The 11869-nt window shown below is 61.0% G+C and overlaps 1 protein-coding gene across 2 annotated transcripts; it reads right to left on the reverse strand.

Moving 5' to 3' along the window:
• Positions 1-538: 538 nt before the first annotated feature.
• SPRY3 (sprouty RTK signaling antagonist 3) lies at positions 539-11577 on the reverse strand. 2 transcript variants are annotated; one of them, XM_058032847.1, is made up of 2 exons: positions 11501-11577; positions 539-6107 (listed from the first exon to the last, which is right to left on the reverse strand). In XM_058032847.1, exon 2 carries the CDS (start codon positions 6058-6060, stop codon positions 5143-5145), a length of 918 nt encoding a protein of 305 aa, XP_057888830.1. In that variant the 5' UTR covers positions 6061-6107; positions 11501-11577; the 3' UTR covers positions 539-5142. The 2 variants fall into 2 exon arrangements, with proteins under 2 accessions (XP_057888830.1, XP_057888829.1); XM_058032846.1 differs by lacking the exon at positions 11501-11577 and adding an exon at positions 9586-9670.
• Positions 11578-11869: the final 292 nt, after the last annotated feature.

Below are 11869 nucleotides of genomic sequence, written 5' to 3' on the forward strand. Positions count from 1 at the left end.
CCATCCATCCATCCATCCATCCATCATCCATCCATCCATCCATCCATCCATCCATCCATCCATCATCCATCCATCCATCCCCCATCCATCCATCCATCCCCCATCCATCCATCCATCCATCCATCCATCCATCCATCCATCATCCATCCATCCATCCATCCATCCATCCATCCATCCATCCATCCATCCATCCATCCATCCATCCAAACCCCCCCTGCCTGCAGTGCCCCTCACAGGAACCCCAGCATTGTGTCCTCAGGGGATATTTCTGCAACACCACCCCAAGCAGGAGAACAGATCCCAGCCCCACTCTCAGTGTGACCCCAGGAGGGCTGGCAAGAGATTCTGGTGTTCATGGGGAAGTACCCAAAGCCAGCTGAGCCCAGGAGGGCCCAGCTCAGGGTGGTTTGAGCCAAGTGGATCATGAGCATCCCATGGGCTCCGTGGGTTCCTCGGAGGAGCCGAGCCTGAACTGGATCCTGTCAAAGACCAAGAGTGACCTTCAGGCTGGGGCTCAGCCCTTATCACACCCCTGTCACAAATATTTGACCTCCCAGTGTCTGAGCACCCCCAGCCTTCTCCAGCCTCGGAACAGCCCAGGAAGGAGCAACAGCAGCGGTGCTGGGAGCAGGGGTTTAGGGCGTAGAGGGCTCCTTTCCTGTGCCAATCCCACAGCAGCTCCCCTCAAACCCGGCTCATCCCTCTCTACCACACTTCAGAGCCGTTCCTAATCTCTGATCCCAGGCTTTGGCATCTTTTGGTCAATGGCATTTGTCCTCCCTCCATCAGGGCTTACCCCTGGGGATGGGCAGGAGTGAACCCAGTGGGATTTTATGGGAATCTGTGAGTCACAAAGAGCTTCCCCTGCTCTTTGAGGCACTGATGTTTCTCAAGGATGAGTGGACAGCAGCCAAAGGACCTCTTTGGCCCTTCCACCAGGAGTGGCAGGGGTGGGATGGGAGGGACACTCCAGCCTGGTCCCCAAAACCCCTCCCCACCTTTGCTGAGACTTATTTGCCAGTGGGGAAAAGGGGAGTGGGACCAAGGGAAGCCTTGGAGGAAGCAAAAAGCATCAGAGGTTCTTGCATGGATGGAGCTTTGGACTCCTGGGTGGGAGAAGGAGGCTCTGGATGGGGAGCAGAGCAGGGGGAGCTCAGGTCCTGCTCAGCAGCTCCTGCTTCCTGCTCCTTTGGCACCTGAATCCCTCTCCCTGCTCCAATCTGCCCCCAGCCCTGCAAAGGGGGCAAATGTTCCCTGGCAAAAGGAAGAGAACGGCCCAGGAACGCTCCCTCACAATGGGGATCCATCCCTGCAGGAGAGCAGAGGGCTCCACATGTGACAATTCCAAAGAAAACCAAAAGAGACGCGTCAGGACAGAGAGAAACCCAAGTGCTGGGACAGGCAGCTGCAGACAAACACCCCGAGCAGATGGGATCTGACTCACGGAGGGTGGGGCAGGAAAGGGGCTCCCAACCCCAACCAGGGCCCTCTCTGTGGGCAAACCCAACAGGCTGGCAGCCGAGCTGGGGATGGAGCAGGATGCATCTGGTCACAGCAGGTTGGGAAAGCTCAGGGAAAGAATCTGAGGCTGCCCACAGCCTTTCCCAGCATGGATGAGCTCGATGATCAGGAGCTTTGGGTGCTTCTCCTTGGACAGCTTTTGGCGCTCGCCTTCCTGCTGAGAGCAAGGAGGGAAATGTGCTGAGGAGCCCCAGCTGGAGCGGGCAGCAGGAATTCCAGCAAAGCCATCTGCCCCATGAGCAGGGCAGAGAGCAGCAGGCGGAACTGCTCAAGCCCCTGCAGTCCTGGATGTGGCTTTGGTGTCTGCCCTGGGTGAAAACAATGCCCTGCTCTGGTCCCACAGCCCTCGGTGCCAGGGGGCTCTTGTCCCCTCCATTCCCTAGAACCATGGAATCATTCCTGCTGGAAAAGCCCTCTGAGACCACTGAGTCCAAACATTAACCCAGCACTGGGAGCCATCACCAAACCCTGTCCACAGCTTTTAAATCCCTCCCCTTCTACATGTCCAGTATTTCATTAAACGTCTCCCCCAAATTTGCCATCTCACAGAGAGGAGCCCTGGCCGTGCTCCTCAGCCCTCTCCAGGCTGTGGCACCGTTCCCTGGTGGGAAGGGAGCCCCTGCACTGACCCAGAAAAGCCCATTAGGTGGAGGCTCCTGGCAGCCCTGGCCTCCCCCCAGCTCCTGAAGGTAACTGTGCTGCTGCTGAGTGCCAGCAGAGCTCTGGGAGCTGCTCATGGGCAGCCTCCCCTCAGCCCCCAGCTCCAGCACCTGGGGGAGGTCACCCCGCGCTCGCATGACTTGGGAGGCCGTGAAAATGATGAAGCTTCACATGTTGAGTCATTCCACCATCAGGAGAGGAAGCAATGAATTGCAAAGATACAGAGGTGGTAACTAAATTTACAAGTGGGATCCGTTTAAAAAGGAGGAGGAAAAAAAAAATCAAAGTAGAGCAAGTTGGAAAATTCTGTTCATTAGTTTTCTTTAAAAAGTTTCAATGAACTGTTTCTCATTCTCATTCAAGGGAGACAGTTCCTCCAACCCACAGGGAAAAAGGGACCTTTTCTCCCTAAAAATGCTCTCTGGTTTTTATGAAGAAGGAGTTTAATCAGCACCAATAGAAGAGTGAACTGAGCCTTCCAAAGGAAGGAGACTCTGGGAGGAAGTGTCTCCCCACAACATCACTTGAAAGTAGGGAGCCAAGCAATTATTGGCATAAGGATAAATGTATTAGTAATGCAGTTTATATTTGCTGCCACAGGAATGATCTTAGAGGGGTTCGCACACCTACAGGGCATCCTCTGAGAAGGTCATGGCTTTAAAATCCAAATGATTCCAGAGTCCAGGCTGGCCTCAGGGATGGACCGTGCCCAGATGGGGCTCTGTCCTTTCCTAATGCCAGGAGATCCCTCTGCATGATGCCAGAGCATCCTCCTGAGACACCCACAGATCCTTCCACACCCCCCCTCTGGCTCTGGGAGAAATCAGGGAGAGGATTTCACTCACGTCCATCACATCCTCCAGCACAAACCTCCCACCAGGCATGGGACTCATCTCCCCTTCCCCATGGAGCCTGGAGTTCAATGTTTGGGTGCCATTTGAGTCAGGGGAGCTGGGCACAGCCAGCACAGGATTTGATGAATAACGCTTCCAAGCGGGATGAATCACTCCCTGGAACCACTTCTCCCCGCAACAGAGGGAGCTTGGATCCATGGTGATTTTTAGAAAGTGAATGGATGGAAAGAGGAGTCCCACAATGAGATTCCACTCCTGCCTCCCCTCTCAGCCAGCACTGAATCCCACCCTCCCTGCAGAGCAGACCCCCAGACAATCTGTACACCTCCATTTCCCCCACTCCCGACAACCTGGGAACCAAGGGTCTGGGATTAGCAATAAACTGACTGGGAAATCATCTTTTCCAGCCTGTGCAAGTGCACCAGGAAGCCAAACCTTGTACCTGGCACCGTTCACAGCAGTATCATGAATATTATTAGTAATAGACCTACCCATCCTAACGTTATATTTATATCTACAAAAATAGATCCACAGAACTCTACGGAAAGAGGCGGCTGGGAGGAGGCGGCGGACGGGCCCTGGGAGCTGGGGCTTGGAGAAGCCAAGGGATGTGTTGCATATATTCCTCCAGGAGCACCATTCCCCCCTCTCGTGCTCACACCCCTGGGAAGGGGGACAGGCAGGCAGAGCCGAGCTCCAGGACGCCATCCCAGCTCCAAACTCCCCCAAATGATGCCAGCGGGGCCACAACCAGGAGCTGGCACTGCACAGACGTGGGGCTGAGCCCAGGAGCACCTGGAGTCCCCCTGCCACAGCCACCGGTTGGGGTTATCATCATCCCAGCAGGAAACACGGAGCCCTGACTCGGATTGCAGCATCCTCTGCTCTGCAGATGGCCCCAGGTCAGGCCCCATGGTCTGGCCCCAGGTCTGGCTCCAGCCCCGTTCCCAGCTGTCAGCAAGTGGCAGAAACCCCTCAAGTGAAGTGAGGACTCAAAGGAAACTTGGCAGGGAGGGAAGGTCGGGCTCCCCAGCTTTGACACCCCCTCCTGCTTTCCATGTCCTCCAGCCCAAGGCAAGGTGACAGAAGCCCTGCTGGGGAGTCCCCGGAGTGGTGGCTGCTCACAGTTGGCTTTGCTGTAGTTTTTTAAAGTGAATTCAGTGCTGGTGGAAGGTACCAGATCGGGGTTCGAGCGCGGAGCTGGTGCCTGTGGCATCTGCTGGGTGGTGGGATGGAGCCAGGCGGCAGCTCCCACCTCAGGCAGCCCTCCAAGGCCTGGAGAAATGAATGGCAATTTCCAAGCAGCTCCTTGTTCTCAGCCAAATCCCAGAGGGGACCTTTCCCTTGCTGCAGTCGGGCAGGAGAGAGTGGGCTGGGCTGCCTCCGATAGCTCCTTCCCCTGCCAGAAGGTTTCTAAAGCTTCCCACACCTTCTCTTCCTCTTTGAGATAGAAAAACACGGTGCCACCTCATTCTGGAGCGAGCTCGCTTCTCCCAGCGTCTTCCCAGCCTGGAGTGAAGCCACTGCCACTGGTGAGAGCCCTTGGCACCCCAGCCCCTCAGGGAAAGGGACCTGTGGCCAGCTGAGGGGCGAAAGGCCACCCACAGAAAGTGCAGGAGAGGGAGAAAGAGTGGGAGAGGGGTCTGGCTCCCGAGGGACTCTGGCACAGGGACGCACTGACCTGTCTCCTCCCTCATGGATAAGGACCATACTGTGGGGCACCTCCTAAAACTATGGAGAGCAGAGCCCTGAGGGGCCCAAGGTACCCTTGCCGTGGGGGCAGAGCCCAAGGACCCTCTGGGTCACCTTTCCCTGTGGGACACAGCCAGGGAGGGCACCCTCAGCTTGCTCTGCCTCTCCTGTCCCTCTCCTGTACGTGCAAAACCACTGGTACCCCCCAGCTCAGTGCCAGCTCCCCCGGCCACGCAGCCAGGGCGTCCCAAAGCCTGGGGATCCCCAGGTCACCCGTCTGGATCCTGGAAGGTGATGGCGGGAAGGGGAGGGCACCGCAGGGCAGAGGGAGCCGAGGGAGGAGCGGGACGGAGGAGAGAAGAGGAGGAGGAGGGGGAGGAAGAGGAGCAAAGCCCGCTTCTCCTCCTCGGGAGGGTCATACCGGCTTGTCCAGCGTTTTGGGGAAGGGCGTGCCGCTGGCCGAGGAGATCTTTCTGCAGACCGTGTTGGTGTGGCTCTGGCAGCGGCAGCCGGGGCGTTTCAGGCCGTCATAGCCCCGCTGGCAAAGTTTGAGGCACCCCAGGGTGGGAAAGTAGCAGCAGAGGCAGGGCAAGAGGAGGGACAGGACGCTCATGGCAGCCCAGCGGGCGCAGCAGGAGCCCGGCCCGCAGGAGCAGGGGTCGTCGGCGCAGGTGTCCTCGTCGTCGGTGGAGCAGTGGTAGAAGAGCCCCTTGACGCAGCAGAGGCAGGTCCCGTAGTCGAGGAGGCTCTCGGCGGAGCAGAGGCAGCGCTGGTTGCAGAGCCAGCAGGAGGGCAGGCTGCGGGCGGCCGTGCAGCGCGGGCAGCGGCAGCGCCCGCACGCCTCGCACAGCACCAGGTGCGCCCCGTGCCCCGCCGCCGGCTCCGCGCCCTTCCGCGGCGACTCCTCGGCCTTCAGCTCAGCCCCGCGGGGCTGCGTCCGCACCAGAGAGTGCCCGGAGTGCGACGGCGTCAGGCTGCTCAGCAGGCGCTGCTCCGAGGCCGTGGTGCTCTGCGACACCGAGCTGGCCGTGCTCGAGTGGCTCAGGTGCGGCTGCGGCGGCGGCGCCTGGTGCTGCTGGCTGTGGCTGCGGTGCAGGTCCTGGAAGGTGGAAGACGCCAGGCGGTCCTGGGACCACTCCTGCTTGTGCGGGGGCTGCGACAGCGAGGGGTTGGAGCGGGCTTGCTGGAAGCACGCCGCCGGCCTCTCCACGTAGTTGTTGCTGGCACGGATGGAGCGGATTTGGTCGATGGACAGCACCTGCTGGAAGTCCTCGGCGGGTGGGTCCATGGTCTCGTCGCAGCTGAGTTCAGCCACGCTGGAAGAGAGCTGCATTTCCAGGAGCCGGGAGACCCCGCGGCATCAGGGCACATCTAAAGATCCTAAAGGATGGGGCAGGAAGAGAGAAAATATCCCTGTTACGTCCGTCCAAATCATTGAATCACAGACTGCTTTGGGACGGAAGGGACCTCGAAGCTCGTCTCATCCCAGCCCCTTGCCACGGGCAGGGACACCTTCCACTAGAGCAAAGCAGGACACAAAGGCTGCCTGGAGAACTCCAAACGAAAGGATTTCCAGCAATCAGACCCGGAGCAGTTTTGCGCCTGGGAACACTTAGGCTGGACACATCCCAAAGGAAGGGCTGTCGGATCTGCCCCTCGACCCTGGCGGGCACAGCCTCTCTCCATGCTTTTGAGCCTCTTGTGTCCTTCCAGAGGATTTCCCACCCCTCACCAGCACCTCCTTCTCCTTCCCCAGGGACCTGTGCTGGCCCTCTCTGGAGGAGGGGAAATGGGAAGCAGTGACTGATCCAGAGGCACGACAGAGCTGGGAACGGCATCTCCCTCAGAGCAGGGGCTCTCTCTGCTCTGGAGGCTCCCAGCACACCCTGAGCAGCCTCCTGCTCCCATTCCCTGCACACACTGGGGGCACTGGGATGGGGAATCTGAGCACAGGTTCTCTAACTCTAGGCAGCAGCAGTGACAGAGTCACTGAATCGGTGAAGTTGGAAAAGCCCTCTAAGATCAGCAACTCCAACCATCAACCACCACCATGTTCACCACTGAACCATGTCCTCAAGACCCACATCCATATTGTTTTAACACTTCCAGGGATGAAATGGAGCCCTGTGTTTGGCCAAGGACAGGACTATCCCACAGACTCCAAGTCCTGGTGGACTGCAGCATTCCAGTACCCCATCCCCAGCCCAGGAGCCAATTTGCCCCCGTCAGGAGCATTGGGAAGGGCAGGTTTCCCTTCAAACCTGGCACAGACACCAGGGAAGGCAGCTTTGGCACAGGCAAGTCCTGTGCTGCCCCTCACACCACCCTGCTGTGCCCTTTGCCGTTGTTTTCAGGACGTGGCCCTTCCTGGGTGGCAGTGCTGGCAGCAGAAGCTGCTGTGCCCAGGAGCAGCAGCACTGCTGAGGGCCTTGGGATGGAGCAGGGAGACTCCATGTGCCACCACTGCCCTTCCTGGCAAGCTTGGCCCCATGGCAGCAGCTCCATCTCCAAACCTTCATCTGCCAGGGAAACCCCTCGGTGGGGCTGGGAGAGGAGAGGGGAGAGAGCAGCGGGCACGGGAGCCACGGGAGGGAGGGAGGGAGGGAGACAGACACAAAGCTCCTGCTCTGGACATCGGCACACGGAGCTGCCAGGAGCGCCCAGAGGACAGACGGACATCACTCACTGCATGCCAGAGCCCACCACGTCCAGCACAGATCTCCCCGTGGGATCCGTGCTGCCCGTGCACGGCCACTTTCCCCGGGACAGAGGGGACAGGTCACAGAGTGACCCCCTGTGTCACGGACACCGCCGGGCCCGCAGGAAGGCACCGCTCTGGAGGGAGCTCCCTCGGCAGAACGGGGCGGCCGCCGCTCTCAAGTAGGTGAAGGGGCCACAGGTAGAATCTGCTCATGCAGCAGAGAGAGGCAGAGGGAAGATTGATTTTCATTAGCTAGGCTGACCTTGAGGAGCGGGGAAAAGCAAAGGCAACTTACTTTGATTGTTCAAGCAAGATCTCGCCTCTCCCATCCCCCTCTCTGGAAAGAAAAGGAAACTGATCTGCTCAGATTTGGGGTTTTCCCTCCTCCATGCAATTCCCCGTGTGGGAAAATGCAGACAGTGAGGAGTCGCTCACCCAGGACACCCACAGGTGATTTGGGAGCCCTTTTCCTTCACAGAAGTGCCAAGGGGAATGAGGAGGGCATGGCAGACTTGGGGAAGGTTTGTGAGATGGGAAGAGGCCAGAGGCAAAGCTCTTGTGGCTGTCACCTGCTGTCACCGAGCTCCTCACCTGGGAGGGTCTCACCAAAGCACAGGCTGGGGACGTGAAGCCCCAGCACCCCCTGAAGAGGGAGGGCCCACCTCAGCCTGCAGCTGGGCCTGTGCAGAGGGGAGCAGGGAGCAGCCTCGGAGCATCCCCACACCCCTCATGACCCGGATCCTGTCGGGACGGGATCATTCAGAGAGCGATGCTGATTCCACCTGGGAGCAGCTGCTCACACCAGGTGTCCATCCCCACTCACCTGGCCTCAGCACTTGGTCGTTCAGGCTTGGCCACTGAGATGAGCCCTGTGAGGGTCCTGGGGGCCTCTAGCCATGGGGAGAGACCCCACAGAGGGTCCTGCAGCCACAGAGCCAGTGGGGCTGCTGGCCCAGCACGGGCAGCCCGAATCCTCTGAGCACCTGGAGCTCAAGAGGCGTGAGGAGACCCCTGAGCCAGGCTGGGGTGGGAGGGACAGCATGAGGAGGATCCAAGCCCGGGGGACACAGCCAGAGACGAGGTGACCATCAGCTGTGCCGGATGCTCCAGATCTGGGGACAGGGCTCAGACACAGAAAAAGACAGATCTTGGGAGCCCCCCAACACTGGACCAGGGCCCAAACGCCCCCAGGACTGTGATTGCAAGGTGCAGGGATCAGACAGGGACCTAGGCTCACTGACTGGGGGGATGTAAATGTCCCTGTGGGAACGAATGGGAGCTGAAGAGAACATCTGTGGGTCCTGCAGAGGGACTGAATGACTGGAGCTGGGACCCTGCTGATTCCTTCTCCCCCAGCCCCGAACAGCCCAGTGCTCCCCACTCCCTCCCTGCTCCAGCCTGATCCCAGGGCTGCAATCAGTCCATATCCCAGCCCCACTGAGCCGGGCAATCCCGGAGCTCTGCTGCACCCCTCCCTGCCTACCTGCCTGCCTGGGGGACCCGGGGCAGCGTCCCCCAGCCTCCTCCTCCTCACACCCTGCCTGCCAGGCGGGCATGCCAGCCCCGGAAACCGGGCCAGCTTTATGGCCACCACCGGCCTCAAACATATAAAGTTCGTGTGATAATGGGCCAGAGGAAGGATCGTAAAAGCAAATGATTTACAGGCTGGAGGTGGCTGCGAGCCGGGGGCAAGCGGCTCAGGGCGCCAGGTGGGAGAAAAGGGACCCCCTCGCCGTGTCGGGGTGCAGCGGGGTGCAGCGGGGCGCTGGGGGAGGCTGAGCCCCCGGTCCCGCTCAGCGCGCAGCCCACGCGGGGCTCGCAGCCCCTCCACGCACACGCAGCCCCCGTGTCCCGGGACTCCCGGGCACCGCCGCGCCCGCAGCCCGCTCTCAGTGTGCGGGGCACTCTCAGCACAGCCCACGCGTGACGCGGACCCACAGGCGGCCCCAGCCCCACCGCGCGCACCCCACGCGTGTGCAGGACCGCAATCGCCGCCCGCACGGAACCTCAGCTCCCTCGCACAGCCCGTGCGCACCCAGGCGCCCGCGTCCCTCCAGCAGCGGCTCACGAGTGCCCAGGAGCCCTCCCGCTCGGCCCACGCGTGTCCCCCGCCGCGCCCCGCAGCCCACGCGTGTCCTGTCCGCGCCGGGGACTCACCCCGCAGCCGCCGCCGGTCCATCGGCCCGCGGAGCCCGAGCGCTGCGGGGGCAGCCCCGGGGCGGAGCGGGGCAGCCCCGGCCCCGCAGCCGAGCCCCGCGCCGCGGGCAGCGGGAGCGGCGGGGGGGCCCCGCGCTCGGTGGGAACGGGAGGCTGGGCGGAGGGAGGAGGAGGAGGAGGAGGAGGGATGGAGGGAGGAGGGAGGGACCTGGCGCTGCCCGGGAGCATCGCGCTCCCCCTCGCTCTGCGCTGCCTTCCCGGAGCTCTTAACGCTTTACCCAAGTGGCGTCATCCCTCTGAAATGGACTCGGCCCATTAGCGGCTCCGCAGAGCCCCGCAGCGCTCCCCAGGCGCCGCTGCCGCCCAGCCCCGCCGCGGGATGCTCAGCGCTCTTTAAACGTTTCCGTCTGGCCCGGGCTCCGCGTCCCTCCCTGCGCCCCCCGGGATGGCCCTGCCGCCCCCCGGGCCGGTGTCCCCCTGTGCCCACCCCAGGGGGACAGCGCCCCTGGGGACACAGCAGCGCGGCGGGGCGCGTCGGGGTCAGTGTGACACCGCGGGCAGGTCCTGCCTGGCTGGGGCACAAAGGGGCCGGCAGCGACTCAGGATCCATCACCTTGGGTTTGATCCATAAACCGCCGTGAAACGGCTCAGTCACCTCACAGGACCATGGAAAAGGTGGGAAAAGCCCTCTAAGGTCATCGAGTCCAACCTTCTCCCGGCTCACCTCTGCCCAGGAGGCCCCCGGGACAGCCCGGGGCCATCCAGCTCCAACACTTCCCAAAATCCCAAAGCCACACCTGGATGAGCCCTGCAGGGACACACTCGGCAGAGAGGCTGGGAGCAGCTTTTCCACCCTGAGACCCACAGAACCAGCCCACACACATCCCTCTCTCCCAGAAACAAAAAGCTTGGACTCAAGGTCCAAGCGGGACCTGGACCTCCCATTCCAGAGGTTTTCCCAAGTCACTGCATGCTTTTCCCACATCCCTTGCTTTCCTGCTTTCGTGCCTGTGGCTCGGGAGCACCAGGGGTCCTTGTGACACCCCTCACCCCCATTTACAGTAAAGTAGACCTGGCTTGACAGTCCCAAAGACACAAGGCCACACTGATGACACTGGACATCACCTGTGGGCCCCAGCAGAGTCCCCACCCTCCCTCCATTCCCCTCGACAGCTTCAGGGTGATCACCCATTCTCTCTGGGATGCTCACCAGATGAGCAAAGCGACAGCCCCGGCTCGGGGAGGGCTCAGAATCTGTCTCAGAAATGTGAAGATGAAACCACCAAGCCCTCAGCCCCCCCAGACAAGCCCAGCATCACAGGACCCCCTCGGGGTGGGCAGTCCCCAGGCTGGATGGCAAACACGGGGTCTGAGTGTGTGAGAGCAGCATGGGGACAGAGGGGAAGAGAAGGACCTGGAATATGAGTGATAAATCCAGCTCTGCTGCTTGTGGCAGTAACAGATGAGGACAAACTGGGGTGATCCCACAGACCCCAGGGGCTCCCTCCCAGCTGGTGCCAGCAGAAGCACTGGAATCCCCCCAGCTGGGGCCAGAGACTCCATTCTCACACATAGTACCCAGCTGAGCCCTTGCAGTCTCATTTTTAGGTATTTCTAGGCTGAGGGTTTCTCCAACTCCATGGGATCCCACTGGGGACGCTCCTCCAGGAGTTTCTCCAAGAAGAACGAGTCCCTGACAGCATCCCTCAGCCTCGGCTCCAGCTCAGAGCCTTCAGCCTGACCCCCTCTGCTCCCACCGGCCCCTCCTCTTCTCCCCATCGCCCTCAGTTCCGTCTTTAAAGGCACAGAAAGGATCAGCGCTGCCCGATTCCCAGCCAGCTGGCTGAGAGCACCTGACTCCGGGGAGCACGTGTGCTGTCCTCCCTCTCTCCCAGCCCCAATCTCTCACTCCCACCTTGAGGTGCCGGTGATTCAGGCTTCCCTCGCTGGCTCGCAGCATCCCAGCGCAGCCCGCGTCGTGCTCCGCCGGCGCCGCTCGATTCCTCGCTGGCTGCCGAGGGAGGGCCGAGCAGGCATGAATGCAGAGCTCCGGGAGGAGTGGGAGGGTGGGAAGCACAGGGAGAGCAGCAGCCTCCCGGTGAGTTATTGACCACAGCACGGCTGGAGAGGAGGGCTGCGAACCCCAGGGCACTAGCAAGGCAGGGAAGTTTGGAGCCTCCCCCAGAGGAAGGATCCGAGATGGACCCCCCCCTCCTCAGGAGAGGTTTTGGCTGTTGGGAGAGAGACGTGGATCTCCCTGATGAGCCATGGCAGAGGAAGGTGT

Source organism: Melospiza georgiana, chromosome 12, assembly GCF_028018845.1.
Source record: "Melospiza georgiana isolate bMelGeo1 chromosome 12, bMelGeo1.pri, whole genome shotgun sequence".
Lineage (NCBI taxonomy): Eukaryota > Metazoa > Chordata > Aves > Passeriformes > Passerellidae > Melospiza > Melospiza georgiana.

What these genes read in the sequence shown, in the direction of transcription:
- SPRY3 (XM_058032847.1), bottom strand. Translation starts at nt 6,060, where the DNA reads ATGCAGCTCTCTTCCAGCGTGGCTGAACTCAGCTGCGACGAGACCATG.